Source organism: Equus caballus, chromosome X, assembly GCF_041296265.1.
Source record: "Equus caballus isolate H_3958 breed thoroughbred chromosome X, TB-T2T, whole genome shotgun sequence".
Lineage (NCBI taxonomy): Eukaryota > Metazoa > Chordata > Mammalia > Perissodactyla > Equidae > Equus > Equus caballus.
Window position 1 is genome coordinate 14,509,583 of NC_091715.1, and position 26,313 is coordinate 14,535,895.

Consider the following 26,313-nt stretch of genomic DNA (forward strand, 5'->3'; position numbering starts at 1 on the left):
CAAACCCACTACCCCGAACAAAAGCTGGAACCCTGACAATAACTTATACCTGGTCACACGGTCCCCACTCCATCCCAGCTCGTCTCCACAGTGCACAGAGTGTCCGGTCTCCGTCCTGAAGCCTGCCTGCTTTGTTTTTGCCCTGGCTTTTCAATAGTTTTTTTGCATCCGTATGTGTTCCTAGAAAGTGTATCTCTATATTTTCATTTTATAAAGCGGGTGTCATGCTGTTTGTAATCTTCTCAGACATCCTGCTATACTGCTAAGATTCAGCCACGTGTGGCGTCTCAGTGGCTCATTCATTCTGAATCCCTCAGAAAATCCCACTGGGTGAGTGTGTTCCTGCCCACAGACAGGTGAAGGCCTTTCAGGTTTTGCCTTCGTGGCTAGTGTGCTCCGAGCACTGCCAACACTTCTTGTCCTAGTTTCAACATTGCTGCCATGTTGTTGAATTAGCTAGTCTTCTTTCATCATTTTTTAATGTCTAGTTAAACATGTGGTCATGTCCCCCTTTTCATCCATAAGATTTTTTTGTTTCTTTTTTCTTGAGCAACCTTGACAGAAACTGACCTATTTTGTTACTTTCCCTAAAAAGGTAACCTTTGGCTTTGTCAATCTCTCTTGTATCTTTGTTTCCTACTTTAATAATCTGCGCTTATTTTCATCATTTTGTTGTTCTTTCTCTAATTTCTTAAAATGGAACCCCAGCTTATTAATCTTGAGGCTCTCATCTTTTCTAATATAAGTATTTAAGGTTATAAATTTCCCTCAAACACTGTTTTTTCTGTATCTCACAAGCTTTGATATGTAAAACTTTCATTTTCATTCACTTCTGGATATTTTAAAGATTTCATATGGTTTCCTCTTGAAAAGTGAATGAGTTATTTCACAATTTTTAAAACATTTCCAAGTGTATCGGGATTATTTACCTTTTTAAAGGGCAGAGATTGTGGTTTGCATGATATTTATTTTTTTTAACTAGTTGTTTCTTTCTGGCTTATATAATCAAAATGTTAATGCTCCGTGTGCTTGGAAAACCCAAATGTGTGTGCTCAAATTGCTGCGTACACCTGTCTCTGTGTCCATTAGATCAAGGGTGTTAGCTGCATCATTCGGACTTTCTACATCCTCGTCGGGCCTTCTATGTCCTCCCCTTGTGGTCGGCTTGACTCATCGGTAGTCAAGACGTGTGTTGAAATCTCCACCATGAAGATGAATTCACTGATTTCTCCTTGTAGTTCTATCAATGGTTCTTCTATATATTTTGAAGTTATTTTATTGGGTACATACACGGAAATCTCTTCTTGGTGAATTTAATCTTTCATCATCATGTAGTCATCTTTGTCATCCTTAATAATGCTTTTTGTCCTGAAGTCTATCGTACCTGACATGAGCACAGCGACACCAGCTCTCTTTGGTCAGTATTTGCCTGACGTGTCCTTTTCCAGCCTTTTATTTTCAACCTTTCCTGTTCATGTGCGTATAGATAGCACACCTCTCTCTGTTAATCCAATCTGTCGACATTTGTCTTTTCACTGCCAAGTCTGGACCATTTAATCAGCGTTCTCCCTAGCATGTTTCTAACATCTTCTCCTCTATCATGGCTTGTCTCACTTCGTCTGTTCCTATGCTCTATCCCACCGGGCGGGGAGGTAGGAAGGTTGGGGGAGGTGGTTAGAGCTGATGGCAGCAAGTAGAAGAGTCCAAAGTATTCAGTGAGCAACACCTTTCTGAAAGCTACCAAGGGCCCTAGGCAAGGCACAGAAATGTCAGGAAGCATGAAAGGGGCCAAGACATGATCTACGGGTTAAGCGCTCAGGATAGGCTCTAGGTTGCCCATCCAGCAGCCATCCCCATTCTTCCTCATTAACAGGATCCCAACTTTGTGTCAGAATTTGATAGGTGATGTCTCAGAAGGTGGCTCCATCCCCCAGGCCCACACTAGTTCTAGGTCGAGAACTACAATAGTTCTAAAGCTATCTGGTTAATCCTTACTGTCTTTTCCAGGGATCAGTCTAAAACAGGCATTTGACTCAGTTCTGGCCAATTAGAATTAGGGAAAGTTTGCTAGGGGGCTTCTGGGAAAGACTTCCTTGCCTGGATTGGGTAGGGGGAGGGGGAGAGAGGGAGAGAGAAGCAAGAGAGAGAGAAGTGCAATAAGAAGGCCCTGCCTCCCCCTTCCTGGTCTGGATGTTGTCTTTTAAGCATGTGATGCTTGGAGGTGTGGCAGCCATCTTGCAACCACGCAGGAGAAAACACCATGCTCTGAAGATGATGGAGAAGGAAGATGGGAAGGGCATGGATCCTTCCTGACGTTGTCGAGCCGCTGAACCAACCCTGCAACCTCCCAGCTCCAGACTTGTTAAATGAGATGATAAATGTCTTTATTGTTTGAGCCACTGATAGCTGGGTAATCTATGAAGTACAGCTGAAAGTATCGTGAGAGATGACTGAAGATCTTGTGTACAATCCTGCCTCCCAGAGTTCCAGGAGCAGTGCCAGCCAGCACTAAGGCAGAAAACACAACGGGCGGGCTGAGGGCCTCGTGCTCTCCAGTCTCCTTTCACCTGTTCTCGCCGCATCACACTGTCGAGCTCAGAGGCTGAGAATTCCACAGGTTAGAGCTTTCGCTGAGACCGAAGTGTGACTAATGATATGGAAACACCTCTGAAAGGGCTGGGAATGACCCATGACCTTCAAGGCTTCTTCCCTCTAACGATTCAGTGACTTGCGTCGCAAAGGAAACAGGAGACGGGCTAGAATGAGGACAGAAGGGGAGAGAAAGCACTTGGGGGCTGTTTTTAAGCAGGAATTCATTGAAAGTTTGCTAGGTTCCAGGAGCTTTACCCTCACTATCAAATTTTTTTAATCAAACATTTATTTAGCACTTATTATGGTGCCAGGTGACATCCAAGCACTTGAAGAATATTAGTACGTTTAATCCTTGCAACAGCCACACGAGATGGAGTTGCTATCGTTAAGCCTAATTTATGAAGAGGTGGACCAGGCAGGTCACCAGCTCTGAACCATTCTGGACACGGGGCAGTTCTCGTGGTCTCAGGCAAAGCAACTCTGTGTCCTGCAGCTCTCCAGCCCCAAGCTCTGCGGGGTGGCCCCACCGGCAGGTTGGCCTGGATCCCCTATGCAGCCTGAGGATTTCAGGGGCCCTGGCTCTCAGCTGCTGCCCCGGCCTGCACCCATGCCAGGTGCTCCCTTCTCCAAGGGCAGCAAGACTTCTCCCAAGTAAGTGGGAGGCCCCAGACCTCCCTTGTCACACGAGGCCCTTGGCAACAAGTTCCAAGAGGAAGAAGGAATTCAGAAGTTGAAGATGAAGATGGGGCTTTGAAGCCCTTTGCTCTGCCTCCCAAAAGTGCCATCCCTGCCTCTGTCCGTCCTGCTTCCTCCTTGGTCCACAGCAGAGAGCCGTGCTCAGGGCGGAGCAGAGGGCAGTAACCTCAACCTCTCTAGTGTTGGGATCTAACGCCTGAAGTGGGCTAAGCCAAGCTTTGCTAGGGTGCAGTCCTGAGAGACTTCTCTTTAAAAATTAGATAATGGGAATTAAAAATGTTTTAATGGTCCTGTAAACCTTGCATTAAGATTATTGTCATCCTTATTTGATAAATGAGGAAACGCGGCTCAGAGTGACTGGCCATCCATGGCCACGCAGCTAACAAGTAGCCTGTCTGAATGCAAAACCCAGATTCATAAGTGCCTGGGCTGCCTCCCTTGCGGATGAGGGGTCTGCAGATCTAGATGGGGGCCACCAGGACGGGGGGGTGACTGTAGCCACTGTCTACTGAGCTGCTGTCATGTGCCAGTGGCTTATATACGTTATCATGATGTCATTATATATATAATGATTAATCTCTGGAACTGCCCAGTGAAAATGGTTTATATAATCGCCATCCCATTTCACAGAGGAGGAAACTGAGGCACCAAGAAATGATGTATAATCCAAGTGTGCCCATCTCTAAGCAGCAGCATGATCTGACTTCTTGCCCAGCTGACCCCAGAACACCTGGTGGGGAAAGGGCCAGGGGGCCCAGGAGGTGGTCGAAGAGAGGGGTGCCACTTTGGGGCCTGCGCAGGCTGAGGAGCACTGTCAGACTAGCCCTGAGGCCCAGCGACTGCCTCTGTCGGGTGTGTCTGGTCCTTAAGTTGGGTGAGCGCATGTGCTGCCCCGGCTGCCCATTTGCAAATGCTGGGCTTTTGAATCTCTGTAGCTCAACTGAGAATTCCCGTCCCCTGCATGATTTCTCTCTGTATCTACAGCCAAACCTGTACAAACTAGGAAAATGAGCCTCTCTTCTGAGGTAGATTTGTAAGGAAAATGCAGTGTTCTTTGCCCAGATCTAGATAAACGGAGGATCTCAAAACATTGGCTTTCGTCCTGATCTAACGCAGGAGAAGCTGTGAAATTCACAAGCCTCTTGAGCCTCGGTTTCTCCACCTGTAAGAGCCTGGTGCTAATACTGGGCATCTAACAAGCAAATGTAGGACGATAAAGGCGTGTCCTTTATGGCTCCCAGGGCTCTGTTACTTGACCGGAGGTACAGTTCAGACCTCTGTCGCCGCCCTTGACCTTTCCAACACACCTGAGGTTTGCCCAGATGTCAGTCTCACAGAAGACAAAGTCACTAATTCCAGGGACTCCGCACAGCCAATCCTGTTGGCCTCAACTCTCCACCCATATTTCACTCTCTCCACCCGCCTGCAACGTTCCCCTGACCACAGCTCCCGGCAGGCAGCGCCCCCCTCCTCCCGGGGTGACTCACTGCATTGCTTGCCTGCTTTCCATTGTGCCTTTTTTAAGTTCAAAAAAAAAGAAATGCGTCAAATTGAAAACCCAGCACAGCACATCTATTTAAAGTGCAGAGGAAGCAGCCTTTGAACGACTTGCAGAACATGACGCCTTGTGAACCTAGAAGGCCTCAGCCCCACAGTCTTTCTCGTGCTTTCTAAGGCCCTGACTTGAAAGGCAGGTGGGCGCTCATGGATGGCAGAGAAGAGGTCTGACGTCCACTGGGTTGGGGCGGGGGAGAAACTCCTGCAAGGGCAGGTGAGGACAGGCGAAGCCGAGCCTGAGGGTGAGCCCTGGGGATCGTTCCCAGCCACAGGCTCCTTTGAGGCGCCTCACGTGGCACAGGAATCGCAGCCCCATGGCTGGAAGTGTCTGCCTCTGCCTGTGTACACGCGTGTCCATGTCTGCAAGGAAGCAGTCTAAGAGGCATACGGGTTAGGCCTGAGATGGGGGAGGAGGGCTGAGGAAGGGAGCAAGACTAGTTTGCCTCTGTCATTCAGTCATTCGATAGCTTCCATTTTCCGGCTGCCCTAAACAGCAGCAAAGCAGGGGCTGCTCCGGAAGCTTGTGGGCTTCACAAAAGGGGTGGAGGAAGTTAAATTGCCTCAGCGCATGCTCCCTTCCCCTCTTGCCTTCGGACAGACGCAGTCCCTCCAAGCCCACTCTACAATGGAGCCCTCCTCCCCTCTGTCTTGGCTGCTGCCCCATGGCCCTGTTTCCCCTTCAAGCATCTCTCTCTGTAAGGGTTGGCAATAATGGTCATTCTTCTGTCCCAGACCCCCCAGTGACTGGGACAAAAGCCAAAGTCTACACTCCTCCCCTTGATGGTTACACTCCTGGCCCTCTGGCCTCCTTCCTGTTCTGCAAACACATTAGGTGCACTCCTGCCTTGGGGCCTTTGCACTGGCTGTTCCCTCTGCCTGGCATGCTTTTCCCTTGCATGGCTCAGGCCCTTACTTACTCCAGGTCTCTGATCAAATCCTGCCTTGTCAGAGGTCTTCTCCAATCATCCCATATGATAGTCCCCGCCACCCCCAGGCCTCCCTGCCCTCTTTGTCTGCTTTATTCTTGTCCATGGCCTTGACCTTGCCTAGCTGTCCGCCCCCACCCCAAGCACGGTGCTTTGACATCTATAGGATGTAGTCCGATACTGATGGATTATATTCTCGAGGAACTCTTGCCTTGTGGCCCAGAATGTTTTGCAGGTGAGTAGTTTGCTCATCCTTGACCTGCTTGGGGTGCAGGGCCCATCACACCCAGGGCAGGGTCTGGAGGAGTCAACGTGCTCCCGTGCAAATCCTTCCCGCGCGGCGCAGCCTGGCCCTCCTCTTTTGCCCTTGCATCACGAGGAAACAGGGCTGTCCTGATGGAGCAGTGGTACCTGAGATTGAGTGAGGAGAGGCTCTGCTAAGACCTCTCCACCCCCACCCGGTTCCAGCATCATTTCCTCAGTGAAGCCCCCACTGGCCCCATGCTCAGTGCACCCTCCTCTCCCAGGGCTCTGATCGGAGTCCTCTCTCCCTGTCAACTTGCTTATTGTCCCTTCCCCTACTAGGCACGGAGCCGTCTGCCCTCCAGCCTGCTAAGCACAGCGCCTGCCACAGGAATGTGTGCTGACAGCACAAAAGCTATCTCCAGTCTCCATCAGGAGTCTGGGGACAGAAACACACAGCTCTGTGTGTGTGCGCGTGTGTGTGTGCCATCACCCCAGCATAAGTTAGCTCACTGCTTTGGGGGATGAAAAGCCCAGAGATTTCTGGAGATTCAGGCAGCGAGGACAGCACAAGCTCCGATGCTTCTGCATCCAAGGCCCTGCTGAGCCCGCCTGCTCCATCTCCCATCACGAGATGCCGCCTCACCCGGCGGTGTGCGCAGTGCCCTGTTCCAGCCTCCTTGGAGCTGCCGGGCCGCTTTAGCTCTGGATCTCTTGTGCTTGATGAGGGAGAAAGAAGTGCAGCGGGGAGCTCTTGCCGGCTGCCACAGAGGGAGAGGGAGGGGAGGGGACAGGCAGGGAAAGGCCGACTCACCTCGATGGCTGTGCTCCCTTGAGCCCAGGAGAGTGACTCGGATGCTTGCAAGAACTCAGGGAGCGAGGCCCTGTGACAGCGGGGGAAATTACTCACACTGTCAGGAGAGGCTGACACTTCGGATCAGTTCCGTTCTTTATTTTTAAATCCCCCAGCTGGCTAAAGACTTAGAAGGAAAGATGTGACTATCACTTGCGTCTTGTCCCAGACGGGCTGTCACTCAGGGTCCAGAAAAAGGCTAATGGGGCTGGGCTGGGCTAGTGGTCACGAAAAGATGCGAGGCACGTTGGCAATTCGTGCAGGGCTCCGCTGCGAGGTTTCGTGACAGCTCCTTGGAAGCTGGGCGGCGGGATGCGGTCTGCTTGGCGGCCCGGGCAGCAGCAGCTGTCCAGCCACTATGACTTAGTAACATTTTGACCTGAAGAGAGAAGCTGTATTATCCCAGCTGGAGCCCAGAGGGGCAGGGAGATGACTCGCATGCTCCTCTTCACTCTGTTGTACAACCCTCCCCAGAGGGCGACCCCGCCTCTCAGGTCAGCTCTCAGCGCGGGGTGGGGGTGGGAGACAGGTCCTTCTTTTCCGGACAAAAGAATAAAAGCCGAGAGTCCTAGCTACAGTGGACACTTAGTTTTGGCTACTCAGCATCTGAACCCCCTCCCCAGGTCTGGGGATCGCCCACGTTAGGAAGCCAACGCCACCTCCACTTTAGAAGGAGGAACGCTCAGACAGCGGCTCTTCCAGCTGCCCTCACAACCAACAACCGCCCCAGCCCACGCAACGCACCTGCCCGAGACGGAATGCACAGCTAGTGGCCGCATGAGACCCGCTCTGTGACAGGTGGCAGCCTCTATATTTCGTTTCCAAAAGAGCAGAGGCGATGGTCTTAGTGGCTGGCGGTGGGGGCATCGGTGGTGCCAGCCCCAGGGTGTTGAGCCCATGAGAGTGACGTGGGGCCTTGTCCCTGGCGGGTGAGCTGCCAAGCCTGGTGATCATGTGACTTATCCGATATCCTCCCCAGTCAGAGGTGCTTTCTGTTATTTGAAAATAAGAACTCGGACAGTTGGCCAACAGTGATACTGAGACTACGAGAGATGAGAGCCATGACTTGGGATTTCTCCTTGGCAAGTCTATCCTGAGTTTGTATCTGGAAAGGTCTTTCAAAAAAGGGGACAAGGCAGGCACAACCACTGCCCAGTGCCCAATGCCAATGCAGCTTGGTCCCACATGGACAACGCAAAACCGTGCCCTTTGGAAAGCCTGGCACCTCAGCTGCATCAGCTGCCGGTGAAGGCATCTGGCAGCAACCCCACCGAGACAGCCGAAGCTGCTCAGATTTAGGTTTGAGGCATGGCTGTCCTGGAAGACCAGAGCTGGGAACACTTCACAGGGGGCTGGAGAATCTTCTTCCTTAGAGGTTTTCACAAACAGGAGACACATTTTTTCATCCCCACCAGACTAGTCCATATTTCTGTATGCCAAGCAATGCCTGGCCCAGAGTAGGCCCACGATAAATGCTTTCTGAGCAATTCATCTTTCAGAATAGGTGACATACTGCAATAAAGCAGAGGGATGAACACATGACTTCAGAGTTCATTGGTTTCGATGGTTCCAGTCCTCAGAAGGCATTTTTGCCAAAATTGCACATATGTTCCTTAAAAACACACACATGGTTGTTTGCTGATGGAATTTGTCCCTCTCCCAAACCATCAGGCAAACGCTCGGGACGCATCTGACTCGAAGAGTCCCGCCTGCAGTGTCAGGCCTTCTCACTCCTCAGAGAACTCTCTTGGTAACTCAAGGACATGACTTTTCCTAAATGGCTTTCTGAGGGGGACAAAGGGGTCTAAGATGGTGACAACGCAGCTTTACTTCCCCTCACAGGCAGAGCTATCAGTGGCCAAGTCTGAGAGAGCAGAAGGCATTCTGGGACCATGCAAAGTACAGAGACACACAGAACAGATGGCAGCAACTTCAAAAGCAGAAGAGTCGCCTTGAAAGATAAGGGCATCAAAGGAGGGGTGGGGAGCTTTTGTTCCCTCTGACAGCAAGGAAGCAGAGAAGACAAAAGCTGTTTGCCAGACTTGTGCCCCAGTCAATGGAACTGAACGATGGTTCTGCTGTAACTGACAGCCAGGGAGGCCAGGCCTCCTGTCGTCTTGTCCAGAAATAAATGGCATCAATCAACTGACGAACTGTTTCTCTTGCCTCCTGATCGTCTGGTCTCTTTTCTTTTGCTATTTTTACATGGGGAGCATTTACATCCTCCCTATCCAGGCAGCTAACGCCTGACAATCTCTCCTTCCAGTCCCTTGGCCTCAGCAGAGGTGCGGAAGCTCTAACTGGCCTCCTGACAGACGCCCACCCAGGAGACCCTGTGTGATAGGAAGAGCGTCCTCCTCCCCCCACCAGCCCGGGGTTGCCACTGGGCATACCTGGCTTCGGGGAACAGGAAGCCCCTGGCCCCCCGACTGCCAGAGGCGGGGGAGTTGGGAGGGTTCCTGACTCCCTGGTGCTCACTGCTGTGCCTGGGTGTGGGCCTCCTGCACACTTACAGATGGGCAAATTTACAGAGGCACAGAGAGGCTGAGTAACTCACCCCAGGTCACAGAGCTGCTGGTGTTGGTGAGTCTGTCTGACTCAGAGACAGAGCCTTCCTCCTTGCTGCTGGATTTACCCGGGTCAAAGCCAGGGCGAGCAGCAGGTAGGGTGGCTGGCTGCCTTTCAACTGAGGATGTTAAAAGAAATGTTTGTTTCTGGCTCTGAGACAGAACAGCTACCCCCCAGCCCTAGCAAAGGTCAAAAGTGGCCTCTCTGCTAGAGGAGGGAGTTAGGAAAGAGCAGTGGGGTGGAGAACCAGCCAGCCCAGACCTGAAGCTGTAGGGGCTGCCAGGCGGCGGTCTCCTGCCGTGGAAGCCCAGTCTGCTGAGGCCAGAACGGTGGCAGGACGGGACCTCTACCACCCGCCGAGACACCTGCTGCTCTTCCTGGCGTGGGCCTCAGCTGCTCGTCAAAGGGATTAAGCCTCAGAAGCCTGTTCTCCTTCTTCAAAGCTGACAGCTTGATGCCTGTGGAAATGCGGTACTATTTCAGGATTTCATTTGAAAGAGGCTTCAGGAGTGAATCGAAGGCTCATCTGAATTGCTTATTATGGCTTTTCTCCCAGCCTGCATCTTGGTCGGTGAGCCCAAACATGGCGTCTGTGGCTTTGCACGTCATCCACAGGCAGGTGATGTTCTAAATTAACTCCTGGCTCATTCTGGAGGACTGTAGCTCTTCCCGAGTCTTCTCCCAAGGAGCAGCTGGGACTTGCACAGCGTGTACCTTTCTTACATGAATTACATGAGCCTTGCTTATGTCAAGCGTGTCTTAAAGACACCAAAAATAAAGGCTATGAAAATGCTACTAGGAATCTGGGTGACTGTTGACCCTCCTGGACCCTCAGAGGCAAATGGGAGCAAACAGGCTTCCCAGGGAAGACGGGGCACCAACAGGAAGGCTCCAGGGCACTGCAGGATCCGGGGGGTGAGGCATGGTGCCGCATGGGCCAGAGCTGCAGGCCAGGCTGCCCACGCTGTCTCTGGGATCTGTCCCGCAAATGCCAGTGTTCTGGGCAGGCCCCACCTTGCCGGCCCTGCGCCACGTCCGTGTCTCAACACTGTCCCTGCCCCACTAAAGCACGGCCACCTTTCCACATTGGGCTTCCTCAGTAGTGCGAGGTCCTTGGGCACTGAGTCATGTCTCATTTATCTTTATGTTCCTCTAACTGCACACAGAAAGCATTCAACACGTGCTGACGAATGAAGGGAGGGAGGATCTAGAGATCCAAGGAGAAAGGTTTTACACGCTGACATGGATAGGAAGTGGGGGAAAGAGGAGCGAGGGACTGCGGAAGTCCACCGGAGCAGAAATCCAGTGATTCGGGCCTCTGCACTTATGTAACGACTACTTCAGCGAGGAAAGTTTTGTGGTTTCGAAGAGACAAAACAAAGGCACTGAAGTCCCAGGTGAGCGGTGCCTGTACACCGCCGAGCCCGTGAGTGCACTGAGACCGTGTTCTAGACCGCCTCTCCCGGGGCGACTACAAAGTATTTGGCTTGGACTGAAGAGAGGCTCTTTAGCAGGCAGCGTCAGAACGTGAGGCCACCCTTCCTTCCGTCTGCTTCCAGAACAACTGTCAGTACTGCATCTTGACTCTGAGGGGTGGCAAGCACCGCAATGTCCCCTTAAAGCGGCTAGAGCATCAGCTTTCTTCACCTTCGCATAAACTTCCAAGCAAAGATCCAATGGCCACGTTCCTGTTTCAGAGGCAGAGTCATCGCCAATCTAACCCATCACTCAACCAGCTAGAGCTCACCATTTGGCCACCAGGTGACAGTCCTTCCAGGTCCACTATTCACAGAAACTGTTTCCCTGTTGTTCACCCTGCCCTGCCGCCCGCCCAAGGTAAGACATCTCCTAGAGGGAAATCCATCCACCAGGACATCGGCAAAAGATTGGCAAGGCCCTGCCCTGTCAGGATTTGTCCTTGCTCCTCGACATCCAAGGCTTCCAACCACACCTACCTACTCCACACACACCTTAGAGTGCTAAGTTCAGGTGCTTCCACGAGGAGGCTCGAGTCCTCAGCCTGGCTCCATCGTAAGAGGGAAGTGCTGTTTCTGCCAGAGCACACCACTAATTGCCATGGCATCTTGGGCTGCGTGGTCATCGTGCAGCTGCCCTGGAGCACAGGGGGAAAGTACCGTCACCTGCCAGGGTGATCAGCCCATGGGAGGTGGGGCACAGGCCTTCCAGAGGGACTTCCTGCCTGCTCTAGCCCCAAAACAACGGTTTGCCCAGCTGTAAGAGTTGGCTACGCCCTGCCTTTTTTTTTTTGGCTAGACTCTGGAAAATGGGATTTTTCATATAGTAGGAGAAACCCTTAATTCATTGGTGGCCAGGATAAAATCCTTGAAGACCATAAGCCAAAGTTAACTGGGAGCAATTTTCTTAATCTTGCTGAGAGAATTATGTCACGTGAAGATAGCCATGCCAATGAAACAAGAGGCCAAGAAAGAAAGCAAAGCACAAGAAAACCAGAATTCCATAGAAAGAGTATTGTTCTATTTGGTAAACAGTTTGGTCCACAGACTGAATCCTGTTAAGATGGTGCCCTTGTCAAGGTCCGCTCATCTAGCTACTGCTGCTGGAAGGATCTTTCCGTCTTTAAGATGTGTCACTAGCTCATCCAACTATTTCAGTAACTCTGCGAGAGCCAATTTAAGCTGGCTTCTCAGTTCGCTCTGCACTCGAGACCGATTTCCAATTCCTCCTCAGACTCTAGGAGCCCAGCTGCTGTGACAAATGTTCCAGCAAAATCGGCCTAGACAGTGATCCCACGGTGCTCCTTGGGGGAATACAGGAGTCATCGGCTCTTTCTGTGGCTTGGACATGCACTGGTCTCAGGTCAGTCACTGCCATCTCCTCCCTGCCAGTAATTCTGATGGGACATGCTTTTGCAACAGCACAGGGGATCTTGGGTAACAGACGGAAGTTCCCAGTGAGGCTAGGGGGCAAGTGACAGACTCAGAGTGCTGAGGCACTATTGCATCTGGCAGCCTGAATTGGGCAGCAGTTCCTGCAAATGAGAAGCCACTGCCTTTGTCAGGTAGGTCATTGTCCCATAAGCCCCACTCGGAGCACTGTCGTAAAAGAAGTGGCAAATGCCCGTGGCTTGGTCTTTCTCCAGGGTGTCCATGGCTCCAATTGACATCTGCAGCATGAAAAGGCAGAGACAAGGAATGAGCAGAGTTCACCCTTGTGGCCCTGGGGTGACTCTGTGTGCTGGAGGCTGGTCGCTAGAGGCCCACTCATGGCCTGGGGAGAAGAGCTCAGAGCCTGAGGGCAGGAGAGCCGACAGCACAGGGGAGGACATCCAGCCTCTGCTGCCAGCACTGCACTGTGTTCCCACATGCCCTAGTTCGCACAGCATTATGGACTCGATAGTGAGAGGACAGCTTCTCCCAGCTCAACTTTGGGTGCAGGGTAAGTGGTTTGTTTACCCAGGGCCGTATGCAGTCATGTGCCATGTAACAAGGTTTTGGTCAACGATGGACTGCATCTACGACGGTAGTCCCATAAGATTAGTACCATGTAGCTTAGGTGTATAGTAGGCAATACCATCTAGGTTTGTGTAAGTACACTCTATGATGTTCGCACAACAACGAGATCGCTGAGTGACGTATTTCTCAGAATGTGTCCCCACTGTTAAGTGACACATGACTGTTCATAGCAAGGGTGGTGTTTGCACTAAGACCTATGCTGAAATGGGTCTGCCCATCTCCAAAGGTCTGTGGATTCATTAAGTAGTCACTGTGCCATTTTCTAACCACATTTTTTTCACAATTTGTGATGACATTTTCTTTGTTTGAGAGTATTCTTTCCTATTGGACACAGAATCTCCAGCCTCAACAGAGACAAATGCCAGCCATCTTGGCTACCCTGCCTCTGTCCCCACCTTGGCTGTGGGGTGACTGGGCGGGCCTGGGCACACCCACCTGGTCCTGCAGGAACAGCTGGTTTGCCATCTGCACGATCTGGTCCACATGGATGATGCCCCCGATGTTGTTCATCTCCGTGTCTGAGAGCAGTGTGAGCACCATGATGGCCTCCACCAGCAGCTGCCGGTACTCGGGCTGGGGCACGCGGTTCAGCACCGACTCAACATGGACAGCGAACTTGATCTCCTCCTGGGTCATCTGCCAAAGGGACCAGCAGGGGGTCAGGAATGAGCCAGGACAGACACAGCCCCGTCACCAATGCTGAACACAGTACCCATCAAGGTTGGGGTCAGCTCAGACACTGCCTCTTTTCTGGCCAACTTCCAGATTCTGCCAGCAGGAATCCTCTGGAGCAGGAGGCCAGGAGCTCTGCTCTGGGAGCTGGCCTCGTCCTAGCCTTATTTACCCACTCCACTGGACTGTGACTTCCAAGGTGCAGGGACCGTTTCTTATTTGTCTTTCTTCTTCATCATTCTTTGCAGCATATGGCATCATGCCTTGGGTGGCATAAAAACTAAAACTCAATTTTTAAAAGAATGGGGAAAAGACACCAGGAACATGGCTGCTTTTGGCAGAGAGGGGGCCAGAGGAGGCTGCACGTGGATCCACGAGTGTGGCATGCGGCTTTGCTCTTCTCATAGGAGTTTAAAGGGCAAACCTAAAGATCTTGATAGTCAGAAATGCTGTTTCTGAGGGGAAGGAGAAAAGGTGATGCTAATGAATGTGGGAAAGAAACTGTAAAATTTGAGGGTTAAGCGGCAAAAAAGATCAGCCCTACAAATGGCCTGTTTCTACGTAAGAAGCTTGAAAGCAGCCCGAGTGGTTAGAGTCGCTGAAATGAAGCCCTCAGTGGAAACCCGCGCAGCCCGGCGTTCGGGCTTTTCCCATCGTACCTCTCGTGTCGTTGAGGATGGGAGCACATAACCATCGATGGACAGACCATGGCACTGGAAGCAGAATAATACACATATCACATTTTAGTCAGATTCCAGAACGTGACTAATAAGTGTGCATACATGCATGCACACACACTCAAGTTGCTCTGCCTTGGAAACCTGTGCGAGGGCTGGAACACGCCAGACTCTCAAGAGTTATTTTTAGAGAGCTTGTTCTCACTGCCCACAGGCTGTGTTTTCAATAGAACAATTCTAGGGAACCAGCAGGCATCTTTCAGATCTCGCAGGAATAATGCCCCAGGGTGCTGCCAGGTCCTCCTCTGTGGAAGCCCGCATTGCACTTGGCAGCCCAGCCCTGGCGGCTGAGGCCCCCTTTGGTGCCATATAAAGGGAGATTTTCATGGCTCCTGCTGGCAAAGCGATACTTCTGTGCCTTTGCAGGCATCTATTTTTGAGGTTTCTATAATAAGCACCAATCACAGAAGACTCAAGCACATGCACAGACACACACATGCACACCCATGTATATAAATACCAAGCGTCGGCTCGATACAAGATGCTGCTTTTTCATAATAAAAGTGTCCTGGTATAGAGCCAGTGGAAATCTGGAGGGAAGCATGTGATGCCCCAGGAAGTGTGGGGAGATTTTCTAGGAACAGTTTGTTCTGGTCTAATTGGCTGCCTTCTAAATCCCAGTGCCCTGGCCAGCAGTGGCGGCCCCACCCCTGTCCCCGGTGGGCTGAGGACAGAGCGGCCAGAAATGCTCGTGCTCCTGACAAGAGGCGGAGAACGGAGAACCAGAGGCCACGTGGGCTCTGAGGGCTCTGCCCCCATGTGGGGACTCGGAGTCCAGCTGCACAAAGATGGGGGCTGCTCTGACCTCCCCATGCCCAGCTCTGCGAGGAAGACTCCGATCCCTACCCAGCAGAGAGGCTAAAGGCTCCCTAATGGGCCAGGGGCCACTGTCACAAACTGACCCAGCCGAAGGGTGCTGTGTCTTTCGGAAGGGGACTGTAGTATGCACTCATTTGGGATTACTTTTCTCTCCTCTCCTACTGTGAAATGAGCTAACAAAAATAGTTTTAGGAAAAAATCAGTCCTGCCCCTGGTTCTCGGCTTGCATAGAAGTTTGTAACTGAAGCAGACTGTCCCCCCATGCAAGAGGAAAGACAAACTCTGTGGGACCCAGGAAGCCACATGAATGCCCTGGGGCTGATGGAAGAGGGAGACAGAACGTGGGTGAGGGGCAGAGGGGCATGGCTGCCCCCGCTGACCCCTCCTTGGCAACAGGCGTTCGGCGTTCGGGCGGGCTCTCCCACACTCAGGTAAGGCAGTGGAGGCTGTGGCTGTCACCTTGCATCTGTTTTTGATGACCTCTGCTGATGTTTTAAGAACGCAGCCTGTCTAAGGGCCACAGGCGTGGCAGCCAGCTGGCTAAGGGGAGCGGGTCTGGAGGTCCCCCCCAACCCTGGTCTTCCAGGTGGGGAAGCAGAGGCTGCCAGGGTGTGTGGCGATAGTGCCTTCAGGGCGCCTGGGACTCAGGGTCAGACTGGCAGCCCTTAGTACCCCACTCGGTGCCCTGCAGAGAGGAGGTACTCTGTCACGTTGCTGAATGGCTCGGATACAGGCCTGGGGGGGCTGTTCCAGGTCACCTGTCACGGTGTTTTCTCTGGTTCTTGTTTATCTTGTGACTTTTCTATGTTCCTAAAATATGTCAAAGGTGGTCCCACACAGCTTGGGCTGCCACTTTATCTAACTTGCTGTGGTTACAGCCAGTGGTTCTCAACCAGGGGCAATTTGCTGCCCAGGGGACACTTGGCAATGTCTGGAGACATTTTTGGTTGTCACAACTCGCGGAGGGGGTGCTACTGGCATCTAGTGGGTGGAGGCCAGGGATGTTGCTTAACATCCCACAATGCACAGGGCAGCTCCAACAAAGCATTGCCCAGCCACAGACATCAGTGGTGCCCGGATGGAGAAACCCTGCTCTAGGCTGTGAGCTCCCAGAGGGCAGGGCTGTGTGTCTGCTTGTTCTGTAGTCGCAGGCTACCTAATACCTGTAGGTGCCACCACGCCCCCACCAAGGGAGTAAGAAGGGACGGTTCACTTCCCTGGGAGCACGTGTCCTCCAGTACCAAGGCCTGTGTGCTGCAGCACAGTGGCCAAGCTCACCTTCTGAAGGATCTTCCACACCTTCTGGTAGAATCCCACAGGGACCCTGTTGATGGCCCCGTCCAGCCTTCTCCTGCGCAGCCACTGGCCTTGCCGCTCCCCCCAGCCAATGTGATGCCCGCCTGAGTCTGACGATGACGTGCCAGTGGGCGAGGACGGGGTGCTGGACCTCTGTAAGACAGACAGCACACGGCCTTCAGAAGCCTCACGGCCTGTGCTGCAAGGGTGTGCTGGCCGTAGTGAAGGGCGGCTCAGTGAACTAGTCAAAGATACCAGATGACCTTTTGCCCAGAGAGGAATTTGGTTCCTTGATTTGACCTTGGCCGTTTCTTGAAGCTGGATTAACTCTTTAATGCACCGATTTGGTTACTGAACTCCTTCTTTGCACCCCTCCCAGCCCCCAAGAAGGATAGCAGCAAAGGACCCTGACCTGACAGCGGGAGGCCGAGCAGGTAAGGGTGCGGGCTCTGGGGTCGGGCTGCGAATCCCAGCTCAACACTAGCTGCATCAACCCCTAGCACTAGCTCCAGGCCTCAGGCTCATCTGCATCATGGGGACATAGTCGGACCCCCTTCAAGGAGCTGTCTGCCAGCACTCACTCAATGAGGACACACAACACCCTGAGAGTATACCTGGCTTGTGCGAAGTGCTCATGGTGGGCAGTGTCACTACCAAGGCCTCCTGGCATTGCTGCAGGAGGGCTTGGAGAGAGATCCCGGCCCTTGGAGCAGGGGAGCCCCTCGGAGCCGCCACAGCCCCGGGAGACAAATGCCAACGTGCCCCCCTTCCTTCTGCAGTGCCACAGAGAAGTGGCAGTCACCTCCCCATAGCGCAGGTGCCACGTGAATGCAATCCATCACGGAGCAGAGGAGGGTCTGGGGCCAAAGACAGAAAGTCAAGGCTGGGAATCTGCATTTTGTAGCGGGGACCTCCGAGATTATGGTATAGCCATGCGTCCTTTTCAATCTGCTTTCTGCGATGCCTGTTCTCAGCACGAGCCTTTAGCCTAATCTGGGGCAACGGCAGCTGGGAAGACGTGCTCTGCTGAAGCTGAGGGAAAGGGCGGCATCTCCTTCCCACCTTCTCGCCTGAGGCTGGACTTACTCTGGCCTCCGTGAGGGGAGCGCTGGGACAGGGCCAGTAGTTTTGCCTCTGGCCTCAGGGACTGGCGGGCCTGCCCACCGCTGCAGAGGCAGCTCTGCGAGGCTCCCAGTGGGGGCCTGGCGAGCACGCCTGCAAGTGGGGTGCGCTCAGTGTGGGGGCGAGCATCAGGCAGTTGAGGCCACGCCACCTACCCTCCCTACAGCAGAGCTCACGGCCTGCTTCTGTGGACGGAAGGGTCTGCAGGTTGGGAAAGGGAAAACCTTCATCCTTCACGTTATCTTTGTTCTAGACTATCTGGCACTTTCATTTCTCAATGCACAACATAAAAATTAAAGGTTTAAAAATGAAATCCAAATGTTAAGCATGCTAGAAGGGCAGGAGGCAGGAGTTTTCTCCATGCACTCATTTTGACTTCATCAGATCTTATTTTGAAAAGGCTGTTAAGCTGGGTTATTCCATTAGGCTCATTACTGCCATTTAAATACGGCAACAATTAGATACAAATAAAAGTAATTACAGCCGCACTCATCAATGACTCAGCTGGTTTTCTCCTAGTTTCGGGAGGAAGATGCGGGCTCGCCTCTGCAATTAGAAGTTTCCTAGTCGTCCACTCGATCTGGGGCCTCACACCAAGCAGGGGCATCATGAGTACAAAGTGCTAGTCAGCACGTGCAGGCAGTGGTTCACCACCATGGCTCAATAGAAAGGCACAGAACCAATGCCTCGAAGGTTCCAGAAGCTCCTGGACAAACAAAGCTCAGTTCAAGACCTTCTCGGCTTGCTTTCTAGACTCTCCTCATAATGACAGTCAAATGAAAACACTTAAACCTGTTCAAATCTTCGGGAGTTAAGGATGAGGTGGGAGCACGAGAAGGGCAACAAGAGGATTCAGACACCACAAACGAGGAGGTGGCGGTGAGGAGGACAACAGGTGAGACTCGTGGTTTACTGCAGACTTGGAGGAATGCGCGCTGCTGGACACAGCCTGGCTCACAGAAAAGAGCTACAAGACAAAGAGAGTCCACTCAGTCATGTGCAGTGACACCAGAGGACGCAAGCAGAGAGGAGGACACAGAATGGCAGCAGAAAGAAGGCGCAGAGGTGGCGGCGTACGGAAGTTCTCACTTACCAACCAGGCAAACAGCCCCAGTGAGACGGGCATGGGCAGAGCTCTGCGGCTCCGGGCAATGGAGAACTGGGAAACGCGCTCTCTCTGAGTAAGACATGTTACCACATTCTAGTCCTATGTGGAGAGTGCCTCATCAAGTTAGGACACAATTTATTTCCCAGTTACAGCTGTGAAATGCTAATCTTTCACGTTAAGAGTTGTGAAAATCTACAAAATACCCATAACCAGCATTTAGCATCTGGTACCTTCTGGCGCTCAGCACCTATCTGTTAAATGAATGAAGAAGATCTGCTGATGACCTTTTGCCAAACAAATATTTCTTCATCTAAAAATCTAGAATGTACCCTTAACTTGCATGGAGATAGTGCCTGAGCGCACACACACGCACCCATGGTGTTCTCGCAAAAGTAAATAGAGGGGGCCAGCCCCATGGCCTAGGTGGGTTTGATGCGCTCCCCTTTGGCGGCCCGGGTTTGCAGGTTGGGATCCCGGGTGTGGACCTGTACCACTCGTCAGCCTTGCTGTGGCAGCATCCCACATATAAAATAGAGGAAGACTGGCACAGACGTTACCTCAAGGCTCATCTTCCCCAGAAAAAACAAAAGTGAATATAAATTTAAAATGCCACGGCATCTATTAAGTTTGGGATACAGAATAATATATGTCCTTGATGTAAGTGGCCAAATACAAAACTTGTACTGAGTCTAAACCCATCAAAGAAGAAAGGTGATCGTTTTGTCCCCATAACATGCAAGGATGGCATTAAATGGAGGCAGGAGGAAGCACCCACATTCACCCTCCGTCAGCCGCCATCAGCATGTGGGTAACCAGAGAGATGGTGCCACCGAGTGGCTGGCAAAGGAAGATGTTTGGAAAGTCTGTTCTTACTTGAAAAGGGCATAAATTAGAAGAAGCGAGCACGTATGTTTTTCCCTGGGATGAAGTATAGAATCTGCACGTCATTATGTGATTCCTGTACGCTCTCTCAGTCATGGAGCCATTAAATCATTAGGAATGTGACTCCAATTTTCTGGAAGGAGGAGGAGTGTCCCAAGGGTAATAAGAGAACGGTATTCTTACATTTCTTTCTTTTCCTTCTAGGGTGAAATTCCCCCAGGCAATCTGGGGACAAGAATAGCAGTTTTCTTTCTACTATTATAAACAATGACCACATTTTACTTTTCCCTATTTGTTTCCCTTTGTCTGAACAGAAACTCCTGCCAAGGCAGAGCCGGGACCATCTCTTTCAAAAAGTATCCTGCAAAACCCAAGAATTTGATAAATGGATTTTTCTTAAAGGCATGGGGCAAGGTCATTTCTCCTGCTTTCAAGTCCAGCACTCTGCCTGTCCCTGGGGCTGCCTGCCACCACCTGCGGAGTGCCCTCCATCCAAGCCTGTCTGATGGGCAGACCCATTCTCCACGCATTCAGATTCTCCATATTGACAGCCTCGCTTTCTACATTCAAGCGAGAAAGAACATGAAGCACACACAGTAAGGGATGGAACAAGACAGATGTTTCACCTGTTCGTCAGCACTAAATCGCCTAGTCATCTGAAAATAAAAATACAGCAGGCAGTAAACAAAAAGCACTTTCGAATCAAGGATGCCTCCTACTTCTACCACCCTCTAGACAGTCCAGGGAAGTGTTGGTCCAACTACAGAGTGAGGCCCACCAGTGCCTCACGGACTCAATCGAGTGAGCCATCATTTGAAATGGAGAAGAAAATCTGGGTGCGTTTCCCCCTGCAGGTCATGGCCAGAAGGAAACTATTTCCTACTGTAGCCTATGGTCAAGTTCTAGCACAGGACCCGGCACATTAGGACCAAAAAGCTGTTGACTTGCAGTCCTGTGGGGTCAGTTCAGAAGGAATTTATTGTGAATTAAATAAAGGTAAACAAAGAAAAGAGACACCTGTGGCTGGTGGGGACTACAGGTATCACAAGCATTCCATCCTATTTCTAGATTCCTCTTCTTATTTCATTTGAAGGCCACGTTTGATGGAGAGATGATTCAACGAGCTTTTGCATGACCCTACTTTTTAAACGGCTGTGGCCCACTTGAAAGAGTGGCTCTCGCCAACAGAGGCAAACATGGGGAAGGGTGTTTTCCAGAATGTTCACGTAATATGTTACCACGTGTGACCGCACGTGAGTGGCTCTGGGATATCTGGGTACAGAGGTGTGCTCAGATTCCAGGACAGGAGGGATCTCATGTCCTCTAAAAAGAGCAGGCTGCACCCTGCATGCCCCAATTTCTATCACTTTCTGAGCTGAGCCCAGGTAGGAAGCCACTTCTTTCCTGGCTGCCACCGCCAAGAGCTCTTCTTACCTGTTTCATCTCACTCCTCAGCCTGTTAATGCCACTCCTCTCGGTTTTGGTGACTCCAGTATGGCCCACCTCGTGGATTGAGATGGCGGGGCTGGATGCGGAGGAATGGATCGGTCGCACTGGAGAGGAAACACACGTGGGTCTTAGGAAGTACACAGCATCCACCCTGAGATGAATGCATGTGACGTGCTCATTTTCATCTGTGTCGATCTCCCCCCTTGATTAGAAACTCTGTTAGAGGAGGAAGGCCTCATCTGCCCTGGCCAGTGCTGTTTGCTTCCAGCACCTGGAACAGGACCTGCTACACAGCGCAAGCTCAATACTTGTTTGAGGAAATGGATGAAAGAACATCACTTAAGCAGCATGTAGAAAAAAGTGGCCATAAAACCCTTTCATGAATTGGGTATATTTTTTTAAAATAATTTTTTATTTCTCCAAAAGTTTCCTTGTAGAAAACTGAGACCACCCAATTAAGGGGCCTTGGGCTGGAGAGGGAAGTCCTAGGAGAACAAGCTGACCAAGGGCTGGAGGCGGAGAAGATGTGGCTGCCTGAGGGTCAGTGCGCTGCTGCCATCACAGGCAGGGAGGCCTCCATCACCTCACTTCCCACCTGCTGCAGCAGCCTTGGGACCACGCCTGTCTGCGGCCCTGCCCCCCACTAACCAGTTCTCCATGCTGTGGTCACAGTGATCACTCTAAAAGGCAAGTGTGATCATGTCACTGCCCACTTGGAATCACTCCAGGCCTAGCTCTGTCTTCAGGATAAAGCCCAAACAATCTTCCCAGCAGTACACAAAGCCCCACCGACTTGAGCCCCACCTGCCCCTCTTAGCTCTCCACTCTGGGCCAGCCATACACTGCTGGGCATTTGCACGTGCTGCTCCCTCCTGTCCTGTTTCCCTCTGTCAGGCACATCCTCCCTGTCTGCAGGCCCAGCTCAAAGATCACTTCCTCGGGTAGCACCCCTTGCATGCACCACCTTCCCACCCAACCCACCACTGAAGCCATGGGAGTGGAGGGCACTCCCCTGGACTTGAGACAAATAAGGAGTCGGGGACACCAATATTTAAAGGACAGCAGAAAAGGAAGAACCCACCAAGGAACCTCGATCATTACCAGAAAGGGAGGAGGGAGGGACACCAGGAAAGTGGAAAACAGAAGCCAAAGGGGTCTGGGAAGCTAGAGTGGGACTTGTATGGGGTGGGCATTAGCTGGAAATATTTCTTAGACATCTCAGGATTTAATCAAAATTCTAAGACTATTTCAGCTTAATTCATAAAAATTGAACAACTGCCAAGGACAATTAACAAAATGATGTTATGTAAAAAGATGGGACCTCTTCTGGCCTAACTTGCAGTTAGACATATTTTGTCACTCAAAAGTGACATTACTCTGGTCCTAGTTTTGTAAGCATCTATAGCTTTATATCTAATAACAAATTTTTAGTAATTATCTGTGTCAAATCATGTATATTATTTTGATGAACAGAACCCAGTAAATATTTATCTTGTATATTTACATGTCAAGGACTGTGCATTTGAAAGAACTGAAAATGACTTTTGGAAAAGGATCTCGAGCGCTCTTCCTTCAGGAAAGGAGAAAAGCCACCGAAACACATCTGATTGCATGAGGCTGTCTTTGTCTGCCGGTGGGCACACACTCTGGGGAAAAAATATGAAGTACTCGATGTCCTCCTTATTAAAGAAAAAGAATGACAGCCCACACTGCATTTCTTTGACTTGATGAAATAAATTCACAAATGTGTCTGCAAATCATTTCACTTTATTATGAAGAGGAGAAATGATAATTGCTTCAATTATAATTAAGGAGCATTTGAGAACAGAATTCCACCAGGACTCAGGCGATTGTATTTCCTAGCAGTGCAAACAGGGTTCCGGTGGAGATAAGACTGAGCCAACAAGATGGGGCCAAGGCGAACTCACTCAGCAAGCAGGTGCTGTGGGGTTGTAGAGGGTTCTTCTCCCGGCCCCGTGAAGTTAGCTAAGGAGGCACTGGTTGAGAATGGTTCTACCCAAACCAAAGGCGGGGTGCTCAGGTGATGTAAAAAGATAGCCCTTTCATCCTGACAGTCTGGTCACCTCACCACTTCCTAACACCTGTGCGCAAGTGATGGCACCCGGACCTATGGCAGCAGGAGGCGGGCAGCAGGCCAGGATGCAGCGGTGTGCACACCACGCCCATGAGCGACCACAGCTCTCTCAGCAAGCCTACGAGGGGTCACAAAGCCCTGCAAGGGCAACCTCCAACCTAGGACTGTGTTCCTCTCAGTAAATTAGGACCTTACCCTCATACCTTATGTCTCAAATCGCGATTACTGATGTTGACTGGTACACAAATGACGCAGTTCCAGGCGACGCTGGACATGTCAGGTCTCCTCCCCACAGAGATAAAACAAGCATTTACTTACCACTTCTTTCAACTCCAAACTCCTTTCCACTTAGAATATGGTGCAAGAGACTTTTCATATCGAATGGGCTGAGGTTCATCAAACTTTCAGAAGCTTCTTCTCCTAAAAACAAACATCTTGTTAAGTGTCCCAGACACTGGGCTGGCAGTAGGTGAAGGATGAGTTGGGAGGGAGTGACAAAGGATGCTGTGGCAGGCCTCTCTGCTCAGGATCACCTCACCACTTATTCAGGGCTGAAATGTACTGATCCTTGGTGATTCTAAATGCCGCTGTTTAAACTGTATAATTTTTCATGCTGTAATGATCCCAATGTTAGGCATCTGACAGTTGACTTACATATTTAAAGTCGGTAGGTTTTCTCCCAGCGTAGGTGTCATTAAATGGGGGATGACATCTCACCACAAGGAGACACAGTAACGGACTTAGATGTCAGGAGCAGAGTGGAAGATTCTAGTGCCTCATTCTCCCTGACATACGAAATTCCCCACCCTGTGCTGGACGGCTTGGTGGAAGGTACATCTAAATAAGAGAACCTGATAAAGCAGGAGCACACGCAAAGGCTCAGAAGCCTGGATTCCAGCATACTTGGGCAGGGCTCCCCAGAAGGCAGGGCGGGTGGGTGCGGGAGCTGTGGGAGCCGCTGGAGAGTCTGCCCCCGCATACCACACCTGAACAGTTCAGGCTCCGTGCCAGCTCGGTGGCCATCACTTGAATGATCAGTCCAATCCGGAGTCTGAGCATCTCCACGAAGAGGCTGGGCTGCGCCCTGACGTACATCGCCAGGTAAACCACAATCTCCTGACGCAGACACAAGTGGAGACAGCGTTTTAGAGCCCAGGCGGTGGCAGAGGGGCCCCTGCCACCCAGAGAAGGCCGCAGCCCTGTCCCTCCCTGGCCAGCTGACCTGTGTGAGGACGGCGATGCTGATGTCCTGCCCACTGGCTTCGTAGATAAGTTTTGTGAGCTCCTCGGGGGGAAGGGGCCTAGGAAGAAGCAGGACACAAACACCATGAAAGATGCCCAGGAGGGCTGCCTCCTCGCCCTCCGGGGAAGGTCCCCATTTTCCGTGCTGGAAGCTCCCAAGTGATAGTGTCTTTTAAAAGACCCTCTTCCTGACCAGTGGATGGCACTGATGTTTTCCCCACGATCCACCACAAACCTGAGGCCCCCAGGCTGATGACTTACGCAGAGATGATCTTCTCCCGGGGCTCTGGTGGCAGGCCCACTGTGAGCTGCTTCTGGTGTGACAGCAGGTCCGTGCAGGCCTATCCATTTAGGAAAAAGGGCGAGGCGGCAAGGGGGTGAGGGAAGAAACAGATATTAGCAAAGCCAACAGGGAAGCACCACCACCAATAAGATCATAAATTTTCCTTTACAAACTTTATGACCCATGTTGCCACTTACTTGAAAAATTCATACATAGACCCCCACACTGAGCAACCCAGGCAGGGCTGGGTCCCAGTGATCTTTGTGTCCCCAGGATGTGGCCCTAGGCCTGGCCCTTATATGCCACAAGCAGGATGGGCTGTTATGAGTCCTAAGATACTGATGTTAAGGGTTAATGACCACAGTAGAGTCCTAAATTGCCAGTTTCACCATAATCCATAGATAACAAATACTGTCACCTTACCACAACACTGAACTTTAAGAAAGCAGTTCCGGATTTTGCAGGGCCCGCCTAGGGGTTAAAATACTAATGCTGATTGTACTGCAGATGTGCAGACATAAGAGAGTTCTGTTTAAGAGGGGGCCAGGCCAGAGGGTTTCCATTTTATTTCTTGGTAAATCTTTTTCTGTAGCTAAGAAGGAACAAAACTAATCAACTTGAATTTCATTGCCTTCCAAGAGCAGTGGGAGGTCAGGAGAGGAGGGCCTGCTCCATCTATATATTAAATAACTGGTTTCCTTTACAAATAAGAGGTGCTTGCCTCCAGCTTTCGTAATAGGAAGATTGGAAGTGGAAGAGGGCATGGGGTTAAAAAGGACAAATGGACAGCCCGTGCGCAATGCCTCTGACCTCGGCCAGGACCTCCACTTTCTTCCTGAGCAGACCAGAGATATAGCGAATCAAACCCCACTCCTGGTTCAGGCCAGCTTTCCCATAGAGCTCACTAAGGAGGTTGTGAACGGTGACCCCGTGCTGTCCGGAGAGATTTGTGTCCCAGCTGGGGCCCCTGTCGAGAGAGAGAAAACCCGGAATGTTTAAAGGCCAGATTCTCTTGCAGTAGAGCTCACTCGGCAAGCAGGGGAATGAATCACTGTGCATTCTGCCAAGTGTTAGGGGCCCTCCCAGTGCCTCTGTGTCTCACCGAGAGGGTTGCATCTCACCAAAGCACTCCTCCTATCTGAAACAGAAGTCTAACATTGGAAAATGGTGAGATCCTGGCCTCACCCAGCGTTCTCGTCCTGGGAGGCCAGCAAGCGAGCAGGGAAGGGAATGGAAGGGCAGGCAGGGACGGGGACGGAAGACTGTTCATGGTGATCCTGGGTAATCTGGGTGAATAAAATCATGACCTCGCTTGCTGGAAGGCCAAGAAGAGTAGGAGAGAGAGTCAAGGAGAATGGAGAAAGTTCAACCTAGTGAAGATGGTAAACTTACTTTATTACATACAGAATGTATAGAATGTCTGCTTGGTCCTGCAGGTTCGAACAATCTTTTAGCTGCTTAACCAGCTTCTCACAGTCCACATCACCACGGTCATCTCTGGGCCACTGGGAGTCATCTTCGGGGGCCTGGCCACACGGCAGACAAAGAGCAGGGGAGATGGGTTGAGGGTGTGATCTTTTAGAAGATCAGGAAGTGACACACCAACCTGGTCTTGGAACTTTGTGGCTGCACCTATCTCGAAGCTTTCAGTGGATCTTTTGTAGCTTTTTATTTATATG

At 51.3% G+C, this 26,313-nt stretch overlaps 1 protein-coding gene and 1 long non-coding RNA gene across 11 annotated transcripts in view; both read right to left on the bottom strand.

The window, feature by feature from the left end:
• Positions 1-526: 526 nt before the first annotated feature.
• Positions 527-11,125, bottom strand: LOC138921944 (uncharacterized). Its single transcript, XR_011434958.1, has 3 exons — positions 7,612-11,125; positions 6,829-7,246; positions 527-2,756 (listed from the first exon to the last, which is right to left on the bottom strand). It is a non-coding gene; the product is annotated as an uncharacterized lncRNA (long non-coding RNA).
• A 784-nt stretch (positions 11,126-11,909) lies between these two features.
• Positions 11,910-26,313, bottom strand: part of PHKA2 (phosphorylase kinase regulatory subunit alpha 2) — a 75,856-nt gene continuing 61,452 nt past the window's right edge. For 4 of the 10 annotated variants that reach the window (XM_070258029.1, XM_070258026.1, XM_023633747.2 and 1 more), the window contains 11 exons: positions 26,027-26,160; positions 25,445-25,601; positions 24,613-24,692; positions 24,332-24,410; positions 24,096-24,225; positions 23,428-23,529; positions 21,000-21,118; positions 16,436-16,606; positions 14,261-14,314; positions 13,365-13,565; positions 11,910-12,580 (listed from right to left, as the gene is read on the bottom strand). In XM_070258029.1, the coding sequence (XP_070114130.1) occupies positions 12,410-12,580; positions 13,365-13,565; positions 14,261-14,314; positions 16,436-16,606; positions 21,000-21,118; positions 23,428-23,529; positions 24,096-24,225; positions 24,332-24,410; positions 24,613-24,692; positions 25,445-25,601; positions 26,027-26,160 (1,398 nt within the window). In that variant the 3' untranslated portion in view covers positions 11,910-12,409. Of the gene's footprint in view, positions 12,581-13,364; positions 13,566-14,260; positions 14,315-16,435; positions 16,607-18,259; positions 18,282-18,367; positions 18,543-20,191; positions 20,222-20,999; positions 21,119-23,427; positions 23,530-24,095; positions 24,226-24,331; positions 24,411-24,612; positions 24,693-25,444; positions 25,602-26,026; positions 26,161-26,313 lie in introns of those variants that run through there. The other 6 variants (XM_070258027.1, XM_023633746.2, XM_023633748.2 and 3 more) reach the window with 4 other exon arrangements.